This window comes from Chlorocebus sabaeus, chromosome 6, assembly GCF_047675955.1.
Source record: "Chlorocebus sabaeus isolate Y175 chromosome 6, mChlSab1.0.hap1, whole genome shotgun sequence".
Taxonomy (NCBI): domain Eukaryota; kingdom Metazoa; phylum Chordata; class Mammalia; order Primates; family Cercopithecidae; genus Chlorocebus; species Chlorocebus sabaeus.
In genome coordinates this window covers 41,878,281-41,906,241 of record NC_132909.1, presented here as the reverse complement: position 1 = coordinate 41,906,241, position 27,961 = coordinate 41,878,281, and the positions used below count along the sequence as shown (strand labels likewise).

The window sequence follows — 27,961 nt, the reverse complement described above, 5'->3', positions numbered from 1 at the left end:
TTAAACGCTATCCAATCAGCGAAGCTGGGCTGGGTACTGTCCAATCAGGCACGCAGCTTGAGCGGAGAGGACGGCTTCCGGGATGTGGCGGGATTTGTCGGATCCTTTGTCTCTAGCTGCACCTGGAGCTTCAGGTCTGGTCTTCACTGCTCTGTGTCCTCTGCTCCTAGAGGCCCAGCCTGTGTAGCCCTGTGACCTGCAGGTATTGGGAATCCACAGCTAAGACGCCGGGACCCCCTGGAAGCCTAGAAATGGTGAGAGTGCGGAGTCCTACATCCCGAGAGAGGGGAAGGGCTGGTTGAAACCGGTGGGAAGTGGCTGTGGCCGGACTCAGGGCTCCCTGTAGTCAGCTTCACAATCTGTGCCCCGAGTTCTCCTTGCCCGGCTCGGCCTCAGTCACCTTCAGCCATAAGATGGCGGTTGCGCCGACAGCCGGGCCCCCAGGCGTCCTGTCTCTTCCCTGCATAGTGACTGTGCCCTTGCCTGGAGCCCTCTCTGGGGATCTCTGCATTCGCAGCGCCGCTTCTCTACCGGATTGTGCAGGGACTATGAGAGGGTCAGGTTCCCAGTTCCTATTTTCTCCTATTAAAAGTTAATGGGAGTCACTGCAAAAATATTAAAAGAATTTAATCGAAGAGTGGTTCTTGGCCGGGCGCTGTGGCTCACGCCTGTGATCCCAGCACTTTGGAAGGCCGAGGCGGGCGGATCACGAGGTCAGGAGATCAAGGACATCCTGGCTAACACCGTGAATCCCCGTCTCTACTAAAAATACAAAAAATGAGCCGGGCGTGGTGGCGGGCGTCTGTAATCCCAGCTACCTGGGGGACTGAGGAAGGAAAATGGCTTGAACCCAGGAGGCAAAGCTTGCAGTGAGCCGAGATCGCGCCACTGCACTTCAGCCTGGGCGACAGAGCGAGACTGCCCCAAAATAAATAAATAAAGAGCGAGACTGCCTCAAAATAAATAAAATAAATAAATAAATAAATAATTTAATCAAAGAGTGGTTCTAGAATTGTAGAGCACCAAGCTATGGTTTGTAGTTTGTGGTCTATGGGAGAGGCTTGAAAGACTTTTGTAAAATGCATGATGAAGAAAACCAAATTTTATAATTGGTTAGGTACAGTTATGTGATTTCTTAATTTGTACATTAAAGGTGAAAATTTCCTGGTTATGTAATTGGAGCTCAATCGGCAGTTTATAGTTGGTGAAGCCTGAATTTTGTTTCTCTTAATGTAGTAATTAAAAATAATGCTCCTGAGTTACATTTTTTAATTAAAGTAGCAACCCAGGGACTAGAGACCTGACAGTCTAATTGCCTGCCACTTAATTATTTTCACACTCCACAGGGAACTGATTTTCTGCTGTATTTTTCACCTGGGTCCCAAGCAGGGTCTTAAGTCTAACCCCCATCCCTCATTACTCCAGCCTCATTCTGGCTTGCAGTAAGATACTAAATTTCCAATTTCTTCTGGAGTTCCCAAATGCCAACTTTTCCTCCCTAATTCACGTTGTCATATATTTGTGGTTTTTTGTTTTTTGTTTTGTTTTGTTTTTGAGATGGAATCTCACTCTGTCTCCCAGGCTGGAGTGCAATGGCACATCTCTGCTCACCGTAACCTCCGCCTCCTGGACTTAAACAATTCTCCCACCCCAGCCTCCCTAGTAGCTGGGATTATAGGCGCGCGCCATCATACCTGGCTAATTTTTGTGTTTTTTGTATAGACGGGCTTTCACCATGTTGGAAAGGCTGGTCTCGAACTCCTGACCTCAGGTGATCCGCCCGCATCGGCTTCCCAAAGTGCTGGGATTACAGGCGTGAGCCACCGCGCCTGGCCACGTATTTTGTAGTGTACTTTTTATACCGTATTTTAATTAATTATTTTTTGGCAAAGCATTATAAATGGTGCTTTTTTTTTTTTTTTTTTTTTTGACGGAGTTTCGCTCTTGTTGCCCAGGCTGGAGTGCAAAGGCGCGTACTGGGCTCACTGCAACCTCCACCTCCGGGTTCAAGAGGTTCTCATGCCTCAGCCTCTCGAGTAGCTGGGATTACAGGCATGCACCACCACGCCCGGCTGATTTTGTATTTTTAAAAAAAGAGATAAGGTTTCTCCATGTTGGTCAGGCTGGTCAGGAACTCCCGACCTCAGGTGATCCACCTGCCTTGGCCTCCCAAAGTGCTGGAATTACAGGCGTGAGCCACTGCACCCTGCATAAATGGTGTTTTGGGGTTTTTTTGTTTGTTTTTGTTTTGAGACCGAGTTTCGCTCTTGTTGCCCAGGCTGCAGTGCAGTGGCAGATCTCGGCTCACCTCAGCCTCCGCCTCCCAGGTTCAAGAGATTCTCCTGCCTCAGCCTTCGAGTAGCTGGGATTACAGGCATGTGCCACCATGCCCAGCTAATTTTGTAGTTTTAATAGAGATGGGGTTTCACCATGTTGGTCAGGCTGGTCTCGAACTGCCGTCCTCAGGTGATCTGCCCGCCTTGGCCTCCCAAAGTGTGGGGATTACAGGTGTGAGCCACCACACCCAGACAAATGGTGCTTTTAAGAAGATTTGTTATCTGTTTGTAAATATTTTCCATGAAAAGAAAGCAAATAATAATCCCCTCACACTGTATTGCAAAAAATCTCAGTGTGTTTTTTCCTTTTCTCTTTTTAGGCACAGAGATGTTAACAGAATTTTTTGGGTCAGAGTTCCGCTTTGGAAAATTTATGAGGTGATGTGTCCTCAGCCACCATTTAGTTTTTTCCTGGTCCTGGGTTTCAGTATTATCTGGGGATAAACCGAGATATCTGCCATGGTTATGTCAACTAGAGTGTCTAGTGGATATCAGCTCTGGTTTATTTTCTCCCATAGGATGACCTGAGATATGGAGTGTATCCTGTCAGGGGGGCAAGTGGATACCCTGGGGCTGAGAGGAATCTTCTGGAGTACTCTTATTTTGAAAAGGTAACCCCGTGATATGTTAAAATTGTCTTCGGGACCAGCTTGACAAACATGGGGAAACCCCGTCTCTACTAAAAATACAAAAAACTTAGCTGGGCTTGGTGGTGCATGCCTGAATTTCCATTTACTCAGGGTTGCTGAGGCAGGACAATCACTTGAACCTGGGAGGAAGAGGTTGTGATGAGCTGAGATCCTGCCATTGCACTCTAGCCTGGGCAACAAGAGCGAAACTCCGTCTCATAATAGTAATAATAATAATTATTCTAATAATGAATAAATTGTCTTCTATCAACCCAGCTTCCATTTCATGGAGATAAATTGCTTGTCAGCCAATCAGATGCTGGTAGTGAGGGGAAAACACAGAAATGATTTCTGCCCCCTGGATTCTGTAAGGGAGCAGAATAGTGAAATAAATATAGTAAAAGAAAAAGTAAAAAAAAAAGTGAAAAATATGTGACCAAAAACTAGTATCCCAAAAGACAAACAACAAAAACAACAACAAACTGACTCCAGTGAGATGGCGTAAGAGCTTGCAAAGTAAAATGCACCTGGGGCAGTCACCGAGAAATGGTGCAGTGTCTCCTGAATGGGTGGTTCTTGAGCACATAAGTGAGCAGGAGTGGGTGGAAGGATCTCTCCAGTGATTGAATGGCCTGACTTGAAACATGAGTCAGACACATCTGTTATTTAACCAGCACTGCCATTCCTGGATTTGTCTGCCTTGAGATTTGTTCACTTATTTTCACCTCAGTTTTTTAGCTGTAACTTGCGTTATATTAGTAGGGCTTGAAAGGTAGAAAAATATTTACAAAGGGCATAAAGGATGTGGGTTTCAAAAAAAATTAATCATATATTTCATTTGTCAAAAATTTTCACTTACCTTTTTCCCAGAGTGAGTTTACAAATTTTCTCAGGTGTGGTTTTTTTATGGCTGGGTGATTTCAAATAGAATTTCAAGGCTTAGCTTTTAGAATGCTACCAAGAAAAAGAAGAGGAAAAATCTCTATTCCATTTTTGCTGTAGAAAATGAATACATTTCCACAAGAAAATGTGGTGGATCATTGGTGAGTTACATAGATTCATAAAAACATCAGTTCCTTTTTTTCTCAGGGTAAATTTTTGACAGCGAATATCTCTGAATTCTGTTATCTTGATTTCAAGATAATTCTGTTATCTTGATTTCTGTTATCTTGAATTCTGCTAAATTTTATGAGATGAAACTTGGTACTGCCTAAAAGTGTTTCCACGTGACTAAATGTTTGCTGCATGATTTTTAATGGAATTAATAAAATAATACATTTATTTTCTGAAAGAAATACTTTTGCTTTTCTTATTAAGGTATAAAATGTAAGCACCTTAAAATTTTCTTCCCTTATATGAACACTGTGTTTGAGTAATTTTCTTGGATTTTTCAAACACTTAGTTTCAAAAACCAAGTGAGTAACTCTAACATGGAAATTAAAGCTTGAGCCCAGTGACTCAGAGCTAAAGCTCATATTGAGACTGCAAAAGGAGGTTATTAAAGGTTCAGTCAGTTTTTTCTGGAGAGCCTGTCCTGCAGGTGTTCCAGCCTGCTCACTCCAGTCGTGGAAGAAGCCTTTCTGCTGAGAGAAGCTACAGAATCCTGGAAAGCTACAGGCAGATGAGTTAAGGTTAAGACAGAAGGGAACTGGGAGGGTCTTACTGACCATGAAGTTGTTATTGTTTTAAGGCAGTTTCTAGACTTTGTAATATGTTACAAAATTAGATTTCTGTTAAAAAATTTGAATTCCAGACCCAGGCCCGGTGGCTCATACCTGTAATCCCTGCACTTTGGGAGACCAAGGTGGGCAGATCACCTGAGGTCAGGAGTTTGAGACCAGCCTGACCAATATGGTGAAACCCCATCTCTACTAAAAATACAAAAATTAACTGGGCATGGTGGTGGGTTCCTGTAATCCCAGCTATTCTGGAGGCTGAGAGAGGAGAAATGGTTGAACCCACGAGTCAAAGGTTGCAGTGAGCTGACACGATGCCACTGCACTCCAGACTGGGTGACAGAGTGAGACTCCATTTCAAAAAAAAATTGAATTCTAGAACCGGGCATGGTAGCTCACATCTGTAATCCCAGGACTTTGTGAGGCTGAGGCGGGCATACCACCTGATGTCAGGAGTTCGAGACCAGCCTGACTAATATGGTGAAACCCCATCTCTACTAAAAATACAAAAATTATCCAGGCGTGGGGACGTGCACCTGTAGTTCCAGCTACTTAGGAGGGTGAGACAGAAGAAATGCTTGAACCCAGGAGATGGAGGTTGCAGTGAGCCGAGATCATGCCACTGCACTCCAGCCTGGGCAATAGAGTGAGAATCCGTCTCAAAAAAAAAAAAAGAATTCAAAAAGAGGATTGCAACAGGAGGAATACCAATTATAAAAACTTTAAGGAATGCAATTTTAGGTAGACAAGGGCTGTTTTTCATAGAGTGGAGCCTACAAGATTAGAAAGTATGGAGGGGAATGGCAAATGGGGGATTAAAAATCAGATTTCAGATCAGAGAATGTTTTATCCTGAAGTCAGCATGTTCTTAGGAGGCATATAGAATGACATGGTATAATGGCTCAGATTGAGGGTAGCTCAAAATTCAGTAGTCTGAAAAATTTTATTTAGACCACTGAAGACAAATACAGCTGACTTTTTCAATGAGAAAAAGAAGAAAAGGTGCCAAGTTTTTACCAAAAAAAGGGTCCCAGTCCAAACCTCAAGAGAGGGTCCTTGGATTTCACTCTAGAGAAGAATTCTGGGTGAGTTCATAGAGTAAAATGAAAGCAAGTTTATTAAGAAAGTAAAGAAATAAAAGAATTGCTTAATCCATAGGCAGAGCAGTCCGGAGGCCTACTGATTGCCCATTTTATGGTTCTTTCTTTTTTTTTTTGAGATGGAGTCCTGCTCTGTTGCAAGGCTGGAGTGCAGTGGCATGATCTCCACTCACAGCAGCTTCTGCCTCCTAGGTTCAAGGGATTCTCCTGCCTCAGCCTCCTGACTGACTGGGACTACAGCCGTCCACCACCACACCTAGCTAATTTATTTTTGTATTTTTAGTAGAGACGGGTTTCACCGTGATGGCCAGGATGGTCTTCATCTCTTGACCTCATGATCCACCTGCATCGGCCTCCCAAAGTGCTGGGATTACAGGCGTGAGCCACCACACCCGGCCAGTTATTTCTTGATTATATGCTAAACAAGGGGTGGATTATTATCCCAATTTTAAACCATATAGGGTAACTTCCTGATGTTTTTATGGCATTTGTAATCTGTCATGGCACTGGTGGGAGTGTAGCAGTGAGGATGACCAGAGGTCACACTCATTACCATCTTGGGTTTTATGCTGCTGCTTTACTGCAAGCTATTTTGCTAGCCAGGTCTTTATGACCTGTATCCTGTGCTGACCTCCTATCTTATCCTGTGACTTAGAATGCCTAACTATGTGGGAATTCAGCCCAGTAGGTCTCAGCCCTATTTTACCCACCCCCTATTCAAAATGGATTTGCCCTGGTTCAATATACCTCTGACATTTCCCCCCTCTTTTGTACAAATAAACCCCCTTAATCACAAGGGTTGTAGAGGGATGAAAATTCATCTTCTGTAACTACTTCATGCTGTATAGGGGCAATGATATTCTTCCTTAACTATTAGAGTCTTTTGTATTTGAGGTAGACCGGAGCTCAGTCAAAACTCATCAGTATGGCGAGGGCCATTCATAACTCTGAGTTTCAAAAAAGGGGTTATCTCTAAGATTAATTAGTGTTTAATTTAAGAAAACATCTAGGTTGGGTAGGTTGGGCGTGGTAGCTCACACCTGTAATCCCAGCACTTTGGGAGGCTGAGGCGGGCGGGTCACTTGAGGTCAGGAGTTCAAGACCAGTCTGGCCAACATGAGGAAACCCTGTCTCTACCAAAAATACAAAAAATTAGCCAGGCGTGGTGGGGCGTGCCTATAATCCCAGGTACTCGGGAGGCTGAGGCAGGAGAATCACTTGAACCAGGAGGCAGAGGTTGCAGTGAGCCAAGATCGCACCACTGCACTCTAGTCTGGGTGACAGGGAGACTCCATCTCAAAAAAAAAGAATAGGAAACATCCAGAAAGTTTATCCTGCATTTCTACACAAAAAGTACAACTGCAATATATTTGACAAGTTCAGGCAGCCGCTTCTTGGTAGCAAAAGGATCATTTCCAGAAGTCCCATCAGCTCTCAGGTTTCCCCTTTTAGAGGAGAAAAAGCTCCCCATATCCCATGGTCCTATGGATGCCTAATTCTGTCACTCATAGGCACCAGCAAAGAGTGCAAGACAGATTAATCTAAAAGAATAGCAATTAACATCCAGTAATGTGAAACCATTTCTTAGCTGAGAGGGACTTTGCTGAGAGGGATTTCTAACCTAAATCTTAGGGAGGGCTATAAACTTCCTAAGTTGGACCTTGAATCCAAGTACAGTCAAGCATCCTTGCCTTCTTTAAGAGGCTCCTTTAACCCACGCCGTCTTAGAAGAGACTCTGACTTTCCTAAGTTGTGCCTCCAACCTAATCTCATCCTTTATCTAGGTATAGGGACTCAAAGTCAGCCAGTTGGTATCCACAGATAATTTTTTGGGGGCAGGGACAGAGGTCTCTTAAGTATAGTCCTTTTGTAGTTGCCAGGAAAATGTTACCAGAAAGAAGTCTTGATTCAGACCCCAAGAGAGGGTTCTAGTATCTTGCTCAAGAAAGAATTCAGGACAAGTCATAAAATGAAAGCAAATTTATTAAGAAATAAAATTTAATAAATAAATATTATAAAGAAATAAAAGAAATGGCTTTCTCCATAGGCTGGTTGTGTATTTTTATGGTTATTTTAAAATTATATGCTAAATAAAGGGTGGATTATTTATATATCTCCTTTTTAGACCTTTACGATGTAACATCCTGATGTTGCCATGGCATTTGTAACCTCTCATGGCACTGGTGGGAGGGTAGCAGGAGAATGACCAGAAGTCACTCTCATCACCATCTTGGTTTTGGTGGCTTTTATCCTGCTTCTTTACTGCAAGCTATTTTATCATCCAGGTCTTTGTGACCTGTATCTTGTGCTAATCTCCTATCTCATCGTGTGACTTAGGATGCCTAACCATCTGGAAATGCAGCCCGGTAGATCTCAGCCTTATTTTACTCAGCCCGTATTCAAAATGGAGGCTGTGTACTTCTGACAGAGTCTGTGTCTGGCTGTGTAATAAATAAGAAAAGAGAGCACCATCTAAGTCATAATGGGAGGGGTATTTCTTTCTATAAACTGTTCTTGTCCTATACATTTCTTCCATTTGACTTTTCATCAGTTGTATATTTTATAATAAACTGGTAAACATAACTACAGTGTTTTCCTGAGTTCTGTGAGTAGCTCGATCAGATAATTGAACTTGAGAAAGAGTCCCCAGTGTTTAAACAGTAGCTCAGACACACAGATGGGCCTATGGGGTTTGTGACTGGCATCTGCAGTGAGGACAGTGTTGTGAGACTGAGCCCCTGGAATCAGCGTCTGTGCTGGCTCTAGGTGGCGTCAGAATTCAAATATTACACACCGAGTTGGTGTTAGAGAATTGCTTGGTATTCAGCAAACTCTACAGATTTGGTGCCAGAAGAAAGATATCACAGAGGCGTGGCCTGCAATGGAACTGTAGGTGTCTGAAAATGGAAGGCTCTGTTCTGTACAGACTGTCCCACTGCCCATTGTCCTGTGATTCCAGGTCTTCTCTTAGGGTGAGAGAATGAAAACTCAGAGGAAAGGAACTCTAATGACAGACTCCCTTGTCTCACAGCTGCCACCACAGGATTCCCACCCACTCACAAACACACCCATTAGACATTGATGTGTCCACAGTCCTCCCAGGACTAGGCACCACCATCAGGAACTTCACCACAGCATTTTTGATCCTAGTGTTTCTTGCCAAAAAGCCACAAGAGTGTCTACAAGTCTCATGACATATCCCCACCCCCAGACACTGAATCTGCAGCAGTAACCTGTTTTCTCCATCTACCTAGCATTATGGAGTACCTGTTCATAATCTCATCTACCTGCATGGACACAGAAATAAATCAGAGTACAGCCCCACCGGGGCCACTATCTGTAGAACAAACAGTTCTTTCCAGTTACACTGCACTCTTCTGCACTCATGGGTTTTTCTTTTCTTAACTTTTCTTTTTGGTTCAGGAATACGTATGCAGGTTTGTTATATAGGTAAAATTGTTTCATGGGGGTTTGGTGTAGATTATTTTGTCAGTGAGTTCCTAAGCATAGCACCAAAGAGGTATTTTTTTCTGATCCTCTTTGTCCTTTTATCCTTCGTCCTCAACTAGGCCTCTGTGACTGTTCCTTCTTTATGTCCATGTGTTCTTATTATTTAGCTCTTCCTTATAAATGATGACATGCATTTGATTTTCTGTTTTGCATTAATTTTCTAAGAATAATGGTCTCCAACTCCATCCATGTTGCTGCAAAGGACTTAATCTTGGTGTTTTTGTTTGTTTGCTTGTTTTTTGAGACAAATTTTTTTTTTTCTTTTTTTTTTTTTTCAGACGTAGTTTTGCTCTTGTTGTCCAGGCTGGAGTGCAATGGTGCGATCTTGGCTCACTGAAACCTTAGCCTCTCAGGTTGAAGCAATTCTGCCTCAGCCTCCCGAGTAGCTGGGACTACAGGTACCCCACCAAGCCCCACTAATTTTTGTATTTTTAGTAGAGACGGGATTTCACTATGTTGGTCAGGATGGTCTCGATTTCCTGACCTTGTGATCTGCCCACTTTGGCCTCCCAAAGTGCTGGGATTACAGACATAAGCCACCGCGCCCAGCCAGACGAATTCTTACTCTGTTGCTCAGGCTGGAATGCAGTGGCATGATCTCCGCTCGCTGCAACCTCTGCCTCCCAAGTTCAAGTGATTCTCCTGCCTCAGCCTCCTGAATAGCTGGGATTACAGGTACTTGCCACGACGCCCAGCTAATTTTTTGTATTTTTAGTAGAGACGGGGTTTTAGTATATGGGCCAGGTTGGTCTCGAACTCCTGATCTCAAGTAATCCACCTGCGTTGGCCTCCCAAAGTGCTGGGATTACAGACATGAGCCACAGCACCCAGCTTTGTGTTGTTTTTATATGGCCACATAGATTTCCATGATTTTTATGTACCATATTTTACTTTGATTAAATCTTTATTTTATTTTTTGGAGACGTGTCTCACTCTGTCACACAGGATGGAGGGCAGTGGTGCAATCTTGGCTCACTTCAGCCTCCACCTCCAAGGCTCAAGGCTTAAGGAATCCTACCTCAGCCCCTTAAGTAACTGGAACTATAGGCTCACACCATCTTGCCTATTTTTATTTTTTTATTTTTTGTAGAGATGCGGCTTTGCCATGTTGCCCAGGCTGGTCTTTAACTCTTGAGCTAAGGCATTCCATCTGCCTTAATCTCCTAAAGCACTGGGATTACAAGTGTGAGCCACCTCATGCTACCATACTATGTTTTCAATCTAGTCTAGCAACAATAGGCAATTAGGTTTATTCGATGTCTTTGTTATTGTGGACAGTGGTGAAATGAACATGCATGTTTTAAGTTTTGCATTTAAGTCTTCAATTCATGTTGAGTTGATTTTTATATATAGTGTAAGGAAGGGGGCTAGTTTCAATCTTCTACATAGTGCTAACTAGTTATTCCAGTACCATTTATTAAATACAGATTTCTTTTCACATTCCTGTCAGGTTTATCAAAGATCAGATGGTTGGAGGTGTGTGGCATTATTTCTGGGCTCTCTATTCTGTTGCATTGTTCTATGAATCTGGTTTTATGCCAGTATAATGCTGCTTTGGTTACTGTAATGTAGTTTGAAGAGGGGCAATGTAATGCTTCCAGCTTCATTCTTTTTTTTTTGAGACATTGTCTCACATTGTTTCCCAGGCTGGAGTGCTGTGCCGTGATCTCAGCTTACTGCAACCTCCACCTCCCGGGTTCAAGCTATTCTCCTCCCTTGCCCTCCCAAGTAGCTGGGATTACAAGTGCACGCCACCACACCTGGCTAATTTTTGTATTTTTGGTAGAGATGGGTTTTACCGTGTTGGTCAGACTGGTCTTGAATCCTGACCTCATGATCCGCCCGCCTCGGCCTCCCAAAGTGGTGGGATTACAGGCGTGAGCCACCATACCTGGACTATTGAAAACTTTCTAAACATCTATTGAAATAACTGTGGTTTTTCTCTTTAGTTCTGTTTATATGATGAGTAACATTTATTGTGTGTTGAACCAACCTTTTATTTCAGAGATACAACCAAGTTGATCACAGTGCATTAGCTTTTTGATGTTCTCCTAGATTCGGTTTGCCAGTATTTTGTTGAGGATATTTTCATCAGTGTTCATTAAGAATATTGGCCTCAAGTTTTCTATTTTTTGTTTTCTATTTGCCAGAGTTTGGTGTCAGAATAATGTTATTTTTATAGAATAAGTTGGAAAGAAGTCCCCTTTTCTCAATCTTTTGAAATAATATTAGAAGTGGTACCAACTCTTATTTTTACATCTGGTGGAATTCAGCTGTAAATTTTTCTGATTCTTTGATGTTTTTGGTGGGTAGGCTATTTATTACTAACTCAGTTTTGGAGCTTGTTAATTGGTCTATTCAGGGATTCAATTTCTTATTTGTTCAGTCTTTGGAGGATGTATCTTTGCTCCAAGGTTACAATCCGCAAGCTTGGCCCAGATGAATTCTCTACTGATATTCATGTTGCCTCAGTTTTTTTCTTTTAGGTAGACATATTACTTAGAATGTGCTAGAGCAGCCTGTATGAAGGGATCTCTCCTTTGATTGTACTCTGCTTGCTGTAACACCCAAGGATGCAGAGTCAGGCTGATCCCACCTAGAATCTGCACATAAGTTCTGGCCTCTGCCTGGGATTTCCAAGACAGGGCCAGACTTTGGATTGAGAATGTACTGAAAACCAACAGAAGGCATTTTCTGTATTATGAGATGTCAGCGTGGAAATCTTAAATCCCCCATTTGAGAGTGTGGCTCTTTAAGCTTTTCAATCTTGTTCAGTGACCTGCTACAGTCTGTGAGAGGCTCCAGGTGTAAATAGAATCTGATGACAGAATCTGTAAGTGTAAACAAGCATCTTAAGAGTGAGAGATCAAGGCCACAAAGGATCCAGAGCCTTAGTATTCTCGTCCATCTTCTTATCCAGAAGCTAGCAAATCAGGATAGGGGATCCAGGTTCTGGAGCTCCACCAAGGCAGTTCCATTTTCTATTTAGAATCAACCAGAGTTTCTCCAGCCTGGTTTATCACTGGGCCATCAGCCCTGGGTCAGTGGGAACCCTCTCCTAATCATCTGGGTGTCCTTAAGACATTTGAGGATGTCAAGGGTAGAATTACATCAGGCTAACAAGAATGATTAATTCTGTTTCTGTCTCGTTGTAAGAGAAAGGAGATATCCTGTGTTTTTTTTCTCCCTCATAACAACCAAGAGATAACATCGGTTATTACCCAGAGGAGAGTTTCTCAAGTTTTCTGGTACTGGGGTGAAAGACAAAGAGGAGGTCTGGTGACCCAAACAAACTAATTGCTTCCATTTCATATGATCATTCAAAAAAATAGATGAAGCTGTCAAGATTCCTACCATCCAGGAAATTTTAGTCTAGACCAGCAACTGATACAAGTTTGAATTAAGCATTAGATGGTTGGTACAATGAATAGATGTGTGCAAAAACAACTTGGGCCACCTCTTTTTAATATTGTTGTGACTTCTGAAGTTATCACCTGAAGGTATATTTATGCACTCAAGAGTTTTTACTATTATTTGTGTTTCTTTTACTTTTCTAAGACTACGTATTTATCTTCTAATAAAATTATCCTAGAAAACTTTAAAATATAAACATTTAAATTGCTTATTAGTATGTGTTATAAAATTGACAGCAGTGACAAAAATAGATTGTGTTACGTAACTCTGGGATTTAAGATTTTTTTTTTTCTTTTTTTCTTTTTTAGACGGAGTTTCGCTCTTGTTGCCCAGGCTGGAGTACAATGGCGCGATTTCAGCTCACCTCAACCTCCGCCTCCCGGGCTCAAGCGATTCTCCTGCCTCAGCCTCCCGAGTAGCTGGGATTACAGGAATACACCACCATCCCGGCTAATTTTGTATTTTTAGTAGAGACGGAGTTTCTCCATATTGGTCAGGCTGGTCTTGAACTCCCGACCTCAGGCGATCCACCCACCTCGACCTCCCAAAATGCTGGGATTACAGGTATGAGCCACCGTGCCAGGCCGGGATTTAAGTTTTTCTTAGATAAGTTAGGAAAAACAGAACTGGAAATACCCCAGTGATGTAGAAAACAAGTTCTACCTAGTTTCTTTTCCCTGCCCCAGTTCTGATCAGATTCACCATTTTTGGAGGACTTATTTAGGCCTGCCCCCACTCCGGAGTCTTTCCTTACAAAATGGATTTATAAAGATTCAAGTTTTGGGGGGGTAAATTCTACTGACTTTCTAGAGCTGGTGCTCACAATATCCTGAAACCCAAAAACAGATACATAATAAAAATAAACTATACATTTTAAGATCTAAATTTTTAAATTTTGTAGTAAAACCAGTACCTACAGAAACATTCCATTTAGTAACTTTTCTATTCCTGCAGATCCAGTAGCTGCTCTACAAGTCATAAACAAGTAAATATAAACACAAAAAAATTCTCTAAACTACATTAAGCTCTTTCTGTGTCTATGTTTCTTTATATATCTTCATCTGTCTATATTTAGCTTTTAGTTATCTATATATCTTCATCTGTCTATATATAGCTTTTAGTGTATATGTTTTTAAGAAAATCAATGACAGAGAAACAGAAGGAAATAATAATTCTGGGTCCTTTATCTAAATCCTGAGAATTATTGAACACTTAGTATGAACTTTCAAGGTGTTATTAGGACATAATAACAAATAATAACACATAATGTGTTATTCCCAGCACAGTGCTCTGTAACATACTATTGAGCACATAGTACCTGCTTAATAAATATTGCATTAGTTCATGTGTACATGTTGTTTTTTAAATGCAGACTTATTCAGACATTGTTACCTTCTCTGTCCTCTGTAAACTTTAGAGAGCCAGCAAAGAATATGAAACTTTACATTTTTAGTCTTTCTTTGTGTATCAGAAGTATTGTATTGTGACAAGAGTGCGGAGTGTAAGGGACTCTGTGCTGTGCCTCCTTCTCTAACTAATGCTAATCATGAGCCAAGGGGGAGGATCATCAGCATTGACAGGGGACTTGTTTGAAACACCCATCCATGGACCTTTCCATACCTGCAGAATCACATTACATAAAGTGGGAACAATATTACCAAGTGATTTTTGAGTTCATTAAAGCTTGAGAGGCAATACTTATCTAAGTGGTTATCAGCCTAGACTTCTCATTAGCATTACATGGCCAATTTGCAGCAATCTCTTTACTTGTACCCTTCCCACAGGTTCTGTGTATTGTTCTAGGGGAAAGTATTCATGTTGTTTTAATTGTTTCTCATGTGACTCTAAGGCGAGGCCAGAATCAAGTGTGTGGGGTTCAAGATACATTCATGAGAGTTAAGTACCACCTTTGCACTAAAAGGTAGTCACAGGTACTGTGCTGTTTGGTTTTGATAGGGAGAGGTCAATGTCACCCATATTTCCATTACTGTAGCAGAAATTGCTGGTGTTTGTGGCAAAGGCAGGCACCTGAAGACAGAAATAGAGAAACATATTTTTATATTCATTGAGCAGTTCATTGTTCCTGAATCTCTGCTGCTATAAAGGACAGAAATGGGTGGGCTTTTTCTACAGGTCTTATTTATTTTTTCTGTGGGTGTGAGGCTTGCAGGTAAACAAGTGGTGCTGACACCTTTAAAGGAATTTTTTTCAAGATGCAGGTGTAGCTTCTCCAGACAATGTCATCTGAAGAGCATTTCCAAAGAAGACGAAAGAGGAAAAATGGCTTTTTTTTTTTTTTTTCTCAGCTAAACTTGTCTCAGATGAAGAGCAGTGTCCACTCTGCCTCCGGGAGTGCGATGCATTTAGTCCTTGCAAACCTTTACTTCTCTACTTGTGTTTCTTTCCTCTAATGAGTTTAACTACTTTAAAAAATTATTGTGATAATCAAGGGTCTCTGCAAAATATTTCTCTCCTATATCCCAGAGCCTTCTCTACACTCTCTAAATCATGACTTCTTATATGCTATGCAGAATTCTTACCATGAATTTACAATCTGCAATATTAAAAATGTTTCCCTTGTTGCTGTTGAACGTGGGAAGATACTCCAGATTCCTATTGGGGGAACGTCCTTAGTGAAGATGGAGAACATGTAATGTTGAGGTTTCATATGTGTTCATTAGCTCTATTCAGAACAGGATTAAGAAAATGCTTAATTAAACAGGATGGCATTTATTACCCTGAAAGTTCTGAAAAAAAAAAAATTATTGGGCGATGCTTTCTAGGATGCTAAAGAAAGACTACTTTAAATTGTTATTAAAAATTTCAGAACATAGAAGATATCTGCATCTTAAACTCTGCATAAAACTGATTTTTCTGTATGGGTAAATTCAGACTATACTTTTTGGGGGGCAATATCTCAGCAGTGATGCTGTGTTATTTGGTGTGCGTCAGCACATCTTAAACATTTGTCCTCGTGCAGTTGATTTTAAAATTTACTTCAAGAGCTATCTGAAATATTTATTTCACTATAGAGTTAATTATTTTTCTCTTCATTATTAAATACCTTTATGTAGCTAAAGAAGACCTGTGCATAAACCATTACATTTAATTTGGTAGCTGCCTTTCTTTCTTAGGTTTTGTTTGCATATGTCTATCTTTGGAAAATGAAGACTCTTATCTTTGTTTACAGGCCAGAAAAATTGGTAAACTCAGACTCTTCCACTTACTGGATGTTTGACAAAATACTCTTTTTGGGCCAAACACATTGGCATTACTAGTGAGCTTGTTAGACATTCAGAATCTCAGACTTTATTTCACATCTTCTGAAAATAAAAATCTGCCCAAGATCTCCAGTTTATTGTTCACATTGAAACTTGAGAGGGGCTGTCTAACTGAACATGTCATTTTTGCCTGAAAAATATGCACTACTCATTCTTTGTGATGCAAATATAACACTAAAAAAGTACATGTTTGTGTTTATGCCTTTAGTTTTATACTTTATTGTTCATAAAATTATCATATATACACTGGTATTGTGGATCTTAAACCATTCTCTTCTCAGAGTTAGAGAATACATTAGAGAATATTTCTGTGTTGAAAATGTTGGATGATTTCAGTCATTCCTGTAAGTCTGAACCAGCTTTCTTTACTCTCTCATTTAACCTTAATTCAAATGATAAATTCTACCCGTGGACACTTGTAAACATGTGTTTATGTGTGTTTTTCAGGGGCCGTTGACATTTAGGGATGTGGTCATAGAATTCTCTCAGGAGGAGTGGCAATGTCTGGACACTGCTCAGCAAGATTTGTATAGGAAAGTGATGTTAGAGAACTTCAGAAACCTGGTGTTCTTGGGTGAGAATAACTTTAATGCATCATTCCTTATATACACTAAAAGTTTCATTTCTCCATTTCTGTAGAATAATTTTTGGTAATTTATGCTTTGCATAAATGAGTTTCTGATTCCTGTTTTCAAAAAATCTCGAGGAATTGTCTGCGTAGAAAAAAAAATTTCCTCAAGATGTTTTATCTTCGCCTGAACTTTTTGCATTCCTGAGCTGGTCTGTACCCTTCACTCTAGAGTAGTGGTAGTTTCAGAAATTTACTAGTATAAAATATTGTTGCTCATATGTTAAAATCTATTTGCCACCACTAATTTTTGATTCATAAGTACTGAGTAGTGAAATTAAGGACCTACAAATTTAAAATATTTTCTAAATGTTAAGAACTTTCTGTCATTAAATAGAATTTTGGGATGAATTTTCTAGAATACTCTATTACATCCTCTTTACTAAGCACAGTAATAGGTAGGTAATTAGAGAATATGAGCAAGATTCATGTTATTTATTTTTAATAAAGCAGGTATTGATGTCTCTAAGCCAGATCTGATCACCTGTCTGGAGCAAGGAAAAGATCCCTGGAATATGAAGAGACACAGTATGGTAGCCACACCCCCAGGTAGGTGAGAGTGAATAAAACAGTTGACATAGATGAAAGGTTGGAAGATTACAAAAAAAAAAAGAAAAAGCAAGTCCCTATAATGTGATTTGGGAAGCTGTGTTCCAAAGCAAATAGATTCTGGGAAGCCTGAGGTGTGTGTTTTGGGTTTTTTTGTCGTTGTTGCTCTCACATAGGGGCATCTTCTGTCTTAGGCTTTTAAATTCTCTAAGGAGTCTACTTTCCCTTCATTGATTTTCCTTCAAGTTTACAGTGAGAGCCAGAGTCCTCTATGGCATATAAGAGACTACACAATCTGACTGCTTTTCCATTGTTTTGGGGGACACACAAATATCTGCATGATTTTGAGAAACTTTATGTTAAACTATTTTTTTAGTTCTCTCTTGCATCATGTCTAAAATGTGTGAGAATAGTCGTCACTGTTCTATTGGTTTTTATGTTAATTTTCTGCACATTCCATCCTTTTTTATTAGGATATTCTTGAAATATAGTCTGAAATTATAAATATGATGTCCCTCTGCTTTGTTCTTTTTCCTCAAGATTGCTTTGGCTATTCAAAGTTTATTGTAGTTTTTTTGTTTTGTTTTGTTTTTTGTTTTGAGACAGAGTTTCACTCTTGTTGCCCAGACTGGAGTGCAATGGCGCAATCTTGGCTCACCATAACCTTTGCCTCCAGCTATTCTCCTGCCTCGGCCTCCCAAGTAGCTGAGACTACAGGCATGTGCTACCATGCCTGGCTAATTTTGTATTTTTAGTAGAGCCACCTCAGCCTCCCAAAGTGTTGGGATTACAGGTGTGAGCCAGTACACCCAGACTTTTTTTCTATTTTATACTTTCATTCCATTTTGATCATAGAATGTAATTCATAAAATGTCAAATTTAACAAATTTTTAAGACGCCGTTTTTGGCCTAACAGGTGGTCTGTCAAAGAGAATATTGCATAAGCTATTGAGAACGATGTGTTTCCTCATATTCTTGAGGACTCTTCTCTATTTCTCTGTTAAAAATAATTGTACTGGCTGGGCATGGTGGCTCACGCCTGTAATCCCAACACTTTGGGAGGCCAAGACGAGTGGATCATCTGAGTTCGGGAGTTCGAGACCAGCTTGACCAACGTGGAGAAACCCCGTCTCTATTAGAAATACAAAATTAGCCAGGCATGGTGGTGCATGCCTGTAGTCCCAGCTACTCAGGAGGCTGAGGCAGGAGAATTGCTTGAACCCAGGAGGCGGAGGTTGTGGTGAGCTGAGATTGTGCCATTGCACTCCAGCCTGGGCAACAAGAGCAAAACTCCACCTCAAAAAAAAAAAAAAAAATTGTATTATACTTCCTTCAATTCCTCTCTTCACTTACTAATATTCTGTCTTGTTTTATTTTTATTGCAGAAAGTGGGGCATTGAAATTTCCTACTATAATTATATTACTGTCTAGGTGTTTCTTCCATTCTGTCAATATTTGCTTTATATATTTGGGACCTTAGTGTGACATACACACAGACACACACACACACACACGCACACACAAATTTGTCATAGGTTCCCAGTTAATAAATCTATTATTGTTTAATGTCCTTCTTTGTCTCTTTGCAATTTTGACTTAAAATACTTTATGTAAGATATGACAGTTTTTGACTTAAGATGTAGATTTTGTAAGACTATTTTGACTTCTGCTCTCAATTGGTTAGTATTTGCATACAATGTCTGAATCTATTTTGCCACCTTCAGTATTTTTTATCATTAGATGTCAGCTGACCCTTGTAGAAAGGCAAATTGGATCTTGGTTTTTAATAATTTTAAATAAATTTCTTTATTGAAAGTATGTCTCTTAATTGGAAAATTTTCTGAAGCAAAGAGACTTACTAATTTTTTTGTTGTTGTTCTGTTTGATTCTTGCATCTTTGTCCTACATTTTCTCACTTTCTGTTTCTCTTTGTGACTGTTTTATTTTTACTTTGATATGCTTTTACTTCTTTCTTATTTTGTTTTCTGTATCTATACAGACGTATTCTTTGTGGTTCATGGGGGATTACATAAAACCTCTAAAAGATACAATATGTTTCACTCTGGTTAAAAATGAACTTTAGTTGCATGCAAAAATTTTTTCTCAAGCCTGTAATCCCAGCACTTTGGGAGGCCTAGATGGGCAGATCATGAGGTCAGGAGATCGAGACCATCCTGGCTAACCCTGTGAAACCCCGTCTCTACTAAAAAATACAAAAAAACTAGCCAGGCGAGGTGGCGGGTGCCTGTAGTCCCAGCTACTCGGGAGGCTGAGGCAGGAGAATGGCGCAAACTCGGGAGGCGGAGCTTTCAGTGAGCTGAGATCCAGCCACTGCACTCCAGCCTGGGTGACAGAGCGAGACTCCGTCTCAAAAAGTAAAAAATAAAAAAAATAAAAAATTTTTTCTCATTACATATGTTCTCAGATTTGTGATTGATATTGCTAATTACATTTTTTATTTTGTATATTTATTAACAGATATTTATAATGATTTCTATGCTTTTATCTTTCAAATTTTGGAGATTAATTGAAAATTTCTTCTGTGCCATTGTGATAATGCTAAGAAATTTATTTTTGTGTATGTGCATGACTTTCCCAAAAAATAATGTGTTTTAATATGATTTCGTGTTGCCTTGTTGAATCATCTTATTTTCATTGGAAGCAACTGCTTTCAGCACCTTTTATATGTAAGGAAGTGCCCATATACTTTTTAAAGTTTGGTTATTTTTGTAGTTTTTTTTTCTTTTTATTTAGCAGGACAGATTTGGTGATGGTATTATACTCGCTTGATAACTATTTTCTTCAGAAATTTGACTATACCACACAGTTTCCTTCTGTCCTGAAAAATTTTTGTTGAGAATCCACTGGCTATCTCATAAGAGTATTCCTGCAAATAATATCAATTTTTTTTTTTTTTTTTTTTTTTTTTTTTTTTGAGACAGAGTCTCGCTTTGTCACCCAGACTGGAGTGCAGTGGCCGGATCTCAGCTCACTGCAAGCTCCGCCTCCCGGGTTCACGCCATTCTCCTGCCTCAGCCTCCCGAGTAGCTGGGACTACAGGCGCCCGCCACCTCGCCCGGCTAATTTTTTTTGTTTTTTTGAGATGAAGTATCACTCTTGTTCCCCAGGCTGGAGTGAAACAATGTGATTTCACCTCACTGCGTCCTGGGTTCAAGCAGTTCTCCTACCTCAGCCTCCCGAGAAGCTGGGATTATAGGCGTATGCCACCACACCCGGCTAAGTTTGTATTTTAAGTAGAGACGGGATTTCTCCATGTTGGTCTGGCTGGTCTTGAACTCCTGACCTCAGGTGATTCACCCACCTCAGCTTCCCAAAGTGCTGGGATTACAGGTGTGACCTACCACGCCCAGCCAACACATCACTTTCATCTTGCAGCTCCTAAGATTCTCTTTTCTGTGACTTTTAAAATTGTGCTTACGTATGTGTTTGATATAAGTATCTTTGTATCCTAGTTTGTGGAGTTTCTTCATTGTTATGTCATTTTTAAAAGATTTTTCAGTTATTTTTTATATTTTTTACCTCCATTATTTGTTTTTTTTGATATTTTAAATATTTCTGTTCTTATTTCCAGTTTTCTGATTTTCTGTAGTTCTCTGTGTTCATATTTTACTCATTGAGTATTCAATTTATTTTTAATTTTAAAAATGAAGGTACACATCATTTTTCTTTCTGAAAATTTTATATTTTTGTTGGAACCACATTGCTCTGTTTTATATATATTCTAATCTTTTATTAAAATTTACATGTTTACTCACAAAAAAGGTTACCTGTCCCTGTCTTTATAATGTGGCTTTCTCTTGGCACACTTTGAACAATTGTCTGGGTTAGAGATTCTGAGAGTCTCTCAAACATATTCTTAGAATGTGTCTTGTTTGAAATTTTGTGTTTATTTTTTAAAGGAAATTATTTATCTTCTTTGTTAATACTCAGTAATCACTTGCTGCACCTGTGTTCTGTCTGTGGTACTGCAGTCTGTTCACTGCTGTAACATTTACCTTTGATCTCAGCAGACTCAAACTGTCATTCCAAAGTATACCACCATTTCTTTCAGCACTGTATGTCATGGGTGACAGAAACCAGTGTCTTCAAAGGCTCCTACAAGCAAGTAATAAAGATATATGAGCCGGTATTTTACTTGTGTTTTTATTTTATTTTATTTTATTATTTTTGAGGCCACATTTTTTTAAATTGACAACTCAGTCTCTACATACATGCAGTATTGCATGAATTATAAAATAGATCAACAATTATATTATTGATACAAACTCATGATCATTTACATAAAACTACCGCTCTAGGTTTTGGTGTGTTTTGTGCCAGCTACTTTAGTGAATAAAAGGAACTAAACTACTTGAATTCATGAGAATCAGCTTTCAAAAAAAGCATATATGTCATCTCATAGAATATTTAATACGTCAAACCCAGGAAAATCAGTAACTAAGTGACAGAAGGAATACTTTTAAAGAAAAGTTGATGATAAAAATGTTAGGCTAAAATATTAACAATTTTAGCAACTGGACCAAGGAACCATAAAGTATATACACACTAGGAATTTTAAGAAAAGATCCCGACGTTCTCCTGCACAATTAGGACCACATTCCAGAAACATAATTCTGGGTTGTTACAGTGTCTTCTCTGCTACAAACCATAGTTTCAAAGATGAAAGAAACAAGATAGTAATTCACATAAAAGGGTTTTAAAATTCTTCCCACTCAAAACAAAAATAATATGATCTCTATCAAATTATAAAGAAATTATATCAAAATGGTGACCAAATAAAGAACACAGACCATTTGCCTTCACTGACTGCCTCAGAGGGCAGAGCATGTGTCACCTACAAGGAAGGGGAGATGGGGGTAGAGTCCCTACTCTCCCCGGGCCTGTGGAGTGGGGCTGGATAGGAGCCCTTTGGTTTCCCTGGGGTTTTGCTTCCTCACATAGGGAATTGAGGGAGGCGGGCTAGATGACTTTAAGAGACCCCTCAACTAAAAGAATCAAAGTCACCTTGAGATCCCATCTCTGAGCAGGCACATAAGGTGGCAAAAGAAATGGATTGAAAAACAGACGGATGATGTCTTTCTCACCTTTTAATACCATCACTGAGAACTAATCTGTACTATAGTTGAAGAAAATCTTTGCCTGGTACTATTAAAGGGTATGCAGTGAGGCATCTGACAATGAAATTTTTCATAAAAATATATAAAAAGGCTTTATTAAGTTTGGGTGGAAAGACAATGCACCATCATGTTACTACCAGCAATCAGGACGTCCTGTCTCAGATTTTAGGAGTCACTGATCTGGTTGGGAGAAATGCTGAGGGGGATGCATATTCAAGCCATTCAGTAGAGAGTTAAGGAGTGCACACTGTTCAGGAAATGGATAAACAGGTGCCCAGGAAGGCAACTTTAATGAAACTGGTTCTAAAACAAAGGATGCAAGAGACCTAAATGATCCAAAGAGAGTGATGGCTTCTCATTTTTTGTCCCCTAATGAGAATACAAACATTTCTTCTGGGATCTAACACACTAGCTTCATTTTCAAGATACATCACTTTATTTTCCTTACAAGGTAGCAGCACATTAAGCACATGATAGTCACATGATTTCTGCAGTGAGCCCCAAGGCTTCCCCGAGCTTTCCTGGAACCTACGGCCAGAAGAGTCTTGAGATTTCAAATATTAAAGTTTTCTATACAGCCACAAGTCCCTTTGATGTTTGGGTTATTGAACACAAACTCACTGGATAATTTGTCTTCAACATAGTCCATTTCTGTTCCTAAAAGTGTTAGCTTTGCTTTCTTTTTGATGAATACTCTGACTCCATCTTGAATAACTTCATCAGAATCTCCTTTTATCTTTGTATATTCTAGAGTATAAGAAAGGCCGTTAGAGCCCCTGGTTCGGACACCGACTTTTACACCTAGATGCTCAGGCTTATCTTTTTTTTTTTTTTTGAGACAGAATCTCGCTCTGTCTCCCAGGCTGCAGTGCTGTGGCACCATCTCAGCTCACTGCAAGCTCTGCCTCCCGAGTTCATGCCATTCTCCTGCCTCAGCCTCCTGAGTAGCTGGGACTACAGGCCCTGCCAACACGCCCAGCTAATTTTTTGTATTTTTGGTAGAGTCAGGGTTTCACTGTTAGCCAGGATGGTCTTGATCCCCTGACCTCGTGATCCGCCTGCCTCGGCCTTCCAAAGTGCTGGGATTACAGGCCTGAGCCACCGCGCCCGGCCAGGCTTATCTTTAAGAAGTTGTTTTATCTTGTTTACTGCTGGAGGTGTCAGGGTGAGGGTGGCCCAGGTGGGCTGCAGTTTCCTCTTGCTCACAGCCTGGACAGTTGTCTGGATTAAGGAAGCTGACATCTTCGCCATCCTGGCACCCTAGTGCCTTGGGCTGGAGCTCGGCTCCCTCGGCCTGTCTCCATGGACACAGCGGGTGCATTCTACCTGTGTTTTGTTTTTTTTTAAATATATCAAATGTTGGCAATTTACTTATTTTTTTTTTCTTTCTTTTTTTTGAGATATAGTCTCACTCTGTTGTCCAGGCTTGAGTGCAATGGTGTGATTTCGACTCACTGCTACCTCTATATCCTGGGTTCAAGCAATTCTTCTGCCTCAGCCTCCTCAGAAGCTGGGATTACAGGTTGAGCCACTATGCCTGGCTGGCAATTTACTTCTTTTTGTTTTGTTTGTTTTTTTGAGATGGAATCTCGCACTGTCACCCAGGCTGGAGTGCAATGGCGCAATTTCGACTGACTGCAACATCTGTCTCCTGGGTTCAAACAATTCTCCTGCCTCAGCCTTCTGAGTATCTGGGACTATGGGCACATACCACCATGCCCAGCTAATTTCCGTATCTGTAGTAGAGACAGGGTTTCACAATGTTGGCCAGGATGGTCTCAATCTCCGGACCTCATGATCCACATGCTTCAACCTCCCAAACTGCTGGGATTACAGGTGTGAGCCACCACACCTAGGGCAATTTACTTCTAAAAGCATTGTTATCTTGAGGAGCAGAAACAGCTGTGTTGGGTAAATGTAACAAACTTCTTTTTTTTATTATTGTATGTAACTTTTTGCATTGTGCTCACTTGGGGTACTTTAAACATTTAGCTTATTTATAATTTTTCTCAGATGTATTTTGGTTAGTATGTTTTTGTTACATATGTATGTCTATAAAAATTAGGGCCTTTCGTATTTTGCTATATCATCTTGTATATGTAGTTTGTATAATGTTGTAGGTTAGATTTGTAATCTATATGTATCTGAGTCTAGTAAGTGGAGTAATTTGATATTTTTATTTCTTTCAGTTAATTGTTCTCATTTTGCCCAGGACCTCTGGCCACAACCAGGCATAAAAGATTCTTTCCAAAAAGCGATACTGAGAGAATATGGAAAATACGGACATAAGGATTTACAGTTAAGAAAAGGCTATAAAAGTATGAATGAGTGTAATGTGCACAAAGAAGGTTATAATGAACTAAACCAGTGTTTGACAACTACCCAGAGCAAAATATTTCAATGTGATAAATATGGGAAAGTCTTTCACAAATTTTTAAATTCAAATACACATAAGACAAGACATACTGGAAAGAAACCTTTCAAATGTAAAAAATGTGGCAAATCATTTTGCATGCTTTTACACCTAAGTCAACATAAAAGAATTCATGTTAGAGAGAATTCTTATCAATGTGAAGAATGTGGCAAAGTTTTTAAATGGTTCTCGGCCCTTACTAGACACAGGAGAGTTCATACTGGAGACAAATCCTACAAACATGAAGAATGTGGAAAAGTTTTTAACCAGTCCTCAACTCTTACTAGACATAAGGTAATTCATACTGGAGAGAAACACTGCAAATGTGAAAAATGTGGCAAAGATTTTAAACAGTCCTCACACCTTACTAAACATAAGATAATTCATGCTAGAGAGAAACCCTACAAATGTGAAGGATGTGACAAAGCTTTCTGCGAATTCTCATACCTTACTAAACATAAGATGATTCATACTGGAGAGAAACCTTACAAATGTGAGGAATGTGGCAAAGCTTTTAATTGGTACTCACACCTTACCAGACATAAGATAATTCATACTGGAGAGAAACCCTACAAATGTGAAGAATGTGGCAAAGCCTTTAATGTATTTGCAACCCTTACTAGACATAAGATAATTCATACTGAAGAGAAACCCTACAAATGTGAGGAATGTGGCAAAGCTTTTAAACAGTCCTCAAACCTTACTACTCATATGAAAATTCATTCTGGAGAGAAACCCTACAAATGTGAAGAATGTGGCAAAGCTTTCTTCCGATTCTCATACCTTACTACACATAAGATAATTCATACTGGAGAGAAACCCTACAAATGTGAGGAATGTGGCAAAGCTTTTAACTGTTACTCCTACCTTACTGCACATAAGATGATTCATACTGGGGAGAAACCCTACAAATGTGAAGAATGTGGCAAAGCTTTCTACCGATTCATATACCTTACTACACATAAGAGAATTCACACTGGGGAGAAACCCTACAAATGTGAAGAATGTGGCAAAGCTTTCTACCGATTATCTTACCTTACTACACATAAGATGATTCATACTGTAGAGAAACGCTACAAATGTGAGGAATGTGGCAAAGCTTTTAACTGGTACTCACGCCTTACTATACATAAGAGAATTCATACTGGTGAGAAACCCTACAAATGTGAAGAATGTGGCAAAGCCTTCAGTGTATTCTCAACTCTTACTAAACATAAGATAATTCATACTGGAGAGAGACCCTACAAGTGTGAAGAATGTGGCAAAGCCTTTAATGTATTCTCAACCCTTACTAAACATAAGAGAATTCATAATGGAGAAAAACGCTATAAATGTTTAGAATGTGGCAAAGCTTTCTACCAATTCTCATACCTTGCTACACATAAGATGATTCATACTGGAGAGAGACCCTACAAACATGAAGAATGTGGCAAAGCTTTTAACTGTTCCTCACAAGTTACTAGACATAAGATAATTCATACTGGAGAGAAACCCTACAAATGTGAAGAATGTGGCAAAGCTTTTAAAAAGTCCTCAAACCTTACTAATCATAAGATAATTCATACTGGAGAAAAACCCTACAAATGTGAAGAATGTGGAAAAGCTTTTAACCAGTCCTCAACTCTTACTAGACATAAGAGAGTTCATACTGGAGAGAAACCGTACAAATGTGAAGAATGTGGCAAAGCTTATAACTGGTCCTCAAACCTTACTAAACATAAGAGAATTCATACTGGGGAGACACCCTACAAATGTGAAGAATGTGGCAAAGCTTTTAACCAATCTTCAACCCTTACTATACATAAGATAACTCATATTGGAGAATAACATTACAAATGTGAAAAATGTGGCAAACTTTATCACTGGTACTCATACTTTACTACACATAGGAGAATTCATACGGAAGAGAAATTCTACAAATGTGAAGAATGTGGCAAAGGCTTTAACTGGTCCTCTACCCTTACTTGTGGGCAGCAACCCACCCAGGTGCTCAGGCAAGAGACTGAGGGCACGAATTGTTCCAGTATAATAAAATATATAAAATAAGAATAGTTATGCTAGATGTAGATAATAGGTATGATTATATGTGAATATCATCATTAGTTTGTAGCAATTACTCTTTATTCCAATATTATAATAATCCTTGCTCTATAATCATAAACCTAGGAAAAACCAGGCCATACGGATATAGGAGTTGAGGGAACATAGCGAGAAGTTACCAGGAGACAAGTGTGAGTCCTCTGTCATGCCCAGAGAGGGCCACTAGAGGGCTCCTTGGTCTAGCAGTAACACCAGTGTCTGGGAAGATGCCCTTCACCAAGCGGACCATGGTCTAGCGGTAGTGTCAGTGCCAAGGAAAAGCACCTGCTACTTAGCAGACTGTGAAAGGGAGTCCCCCTTTCCCAGGGGAGTTTAGAGAAGACTATTCCACTGGGCCTGCCCACAGTTATCCAGAGGCCTAACCGTCTCCCTGTGATGCTGTGCTTCAGTGGTCACTCTCCTAGTCTGCTTTCATGTTCCATCATGTACACCTGGCTCTGCCTTCTAGATAGCACTAGCAAAATTAGTGAAAGTACTAAAAACCTCTGCCAGAAAGAAATAACGGCATGGGCTGTGTCCTTTCTCTCTCTCTCTCTCTCTCTCTCTGTCTGTCTCTCTGCCTCGGCTGCCAAACAGGGAAGGGCCCCCTGTCTAGTGGACACATGACTCATGTGACCTTGTCAATCATTGGAGATGACTAGCACTCCTTACCCTGCCCCTTTCGCTTTGTATCCAATAAATAACAGTGCAGCCAGGCATTCGGGGCCACTACAGGACTCTGTGTCTTGGTGGTAGTGGTCTCCTAGGCCCAGCTGTCTTTTTTTTTTTTTTTTTAGATCTCTTTGTCTTGTGTATTTATTTCTACAATTGCCCATCTCTGCACACAGGGAGAAAAACCCAACAACCCTGTGGGACTAGACCCTACACTTACTAAAGATAAAAAAGAGTTTGGGTGTGGTGGCTCACGCTTGTAATCCCAGCATTTTGGGAGGCTGAGGCGGGCAGATCACCTGGTCAGAAGTTTGAGACCAGCCTGGCCAATATGGCGAAACCCCGTCTCTACTAAAAATATAAAAACTTAGCCAGGTGTAGTGGTGCACACCTGTAGTCCCAGCTGCTCTGGAGGCCAAAGTGGGAGAATTGCTTGAACCCAGGAGATGGAGGTTGCAGTGAGCTGAGATTGCTCCACTGCACTCCAGCCTGGAGGACAGAGAGAGACTCTATCTAAAAAAAAAAAAAAAAAAAAA

General features: G+C 40.1%; 2 protein-coding genes across 3 annotated transcripts; one reads left to right on the top strand and one right to left on the bottom strand.

The window, feature by feature from the left end:
* The first annotated feature begins 63 nt into the window (after window positions 1–63).
* LOC103234268 (zinc finger protein 738-like) lies at window positions 64–27,961 on the top strand. Of its 2 annotated transcripts, XM_037995099.2 has the most exons (5): window positions 64–254; window positions 2,855–2,947; window positions 16,394–16,520; window positions 17,028–17,123; window positions 21,196–21,273. In XM_037995099.2, the coding sequence occupies exons 1-5, from the start codon at window positions 252–254 to the stop codon at window positions 21,264–21,266; spliced, it is 390 nt and encodes a 129-aa protein (XP_037851027.1). In that variant the 5' UTR covers window positions 64–251; the 3' UTR covers window positions 21,267–21,273. The 2 variants fall into 2 exon arrangements, with proteins under 2 accessions (XP_037851027.1, XP_037851026.2); XM_037995098.2 differs by lacking the exons at window positions 64–254; window positions 2,855–2,947; window positions 21,196–21,273 and adding an exon at window positions 24,451–27,961 and having other exon boundaries at window positions 17,025–17,123.
* LOC103234267 (iron-sulfur cluster assembly 1 homolog, mitochondrial-like) lies at window positions 22,244–23,527 on the bottom strand. The gene is made up of 2 exons (XM_007995974.3): window positions 23,374–23,527; window positions 22,244–23,080 (listed from the first exon to the last, which is right to left on the bottom strand). The coding sequence occupies exons 1-2, from the start codon at window positions 23,510–23,512 to the stop codon at window positions 22,815–22,817; spliced, it is 405 nt and encodes a 134-aa protein (XP_007994165.1). The 5' UTR covers window positions 23,513–23,527; the 3' UTR covers window positions 22,244–22,814.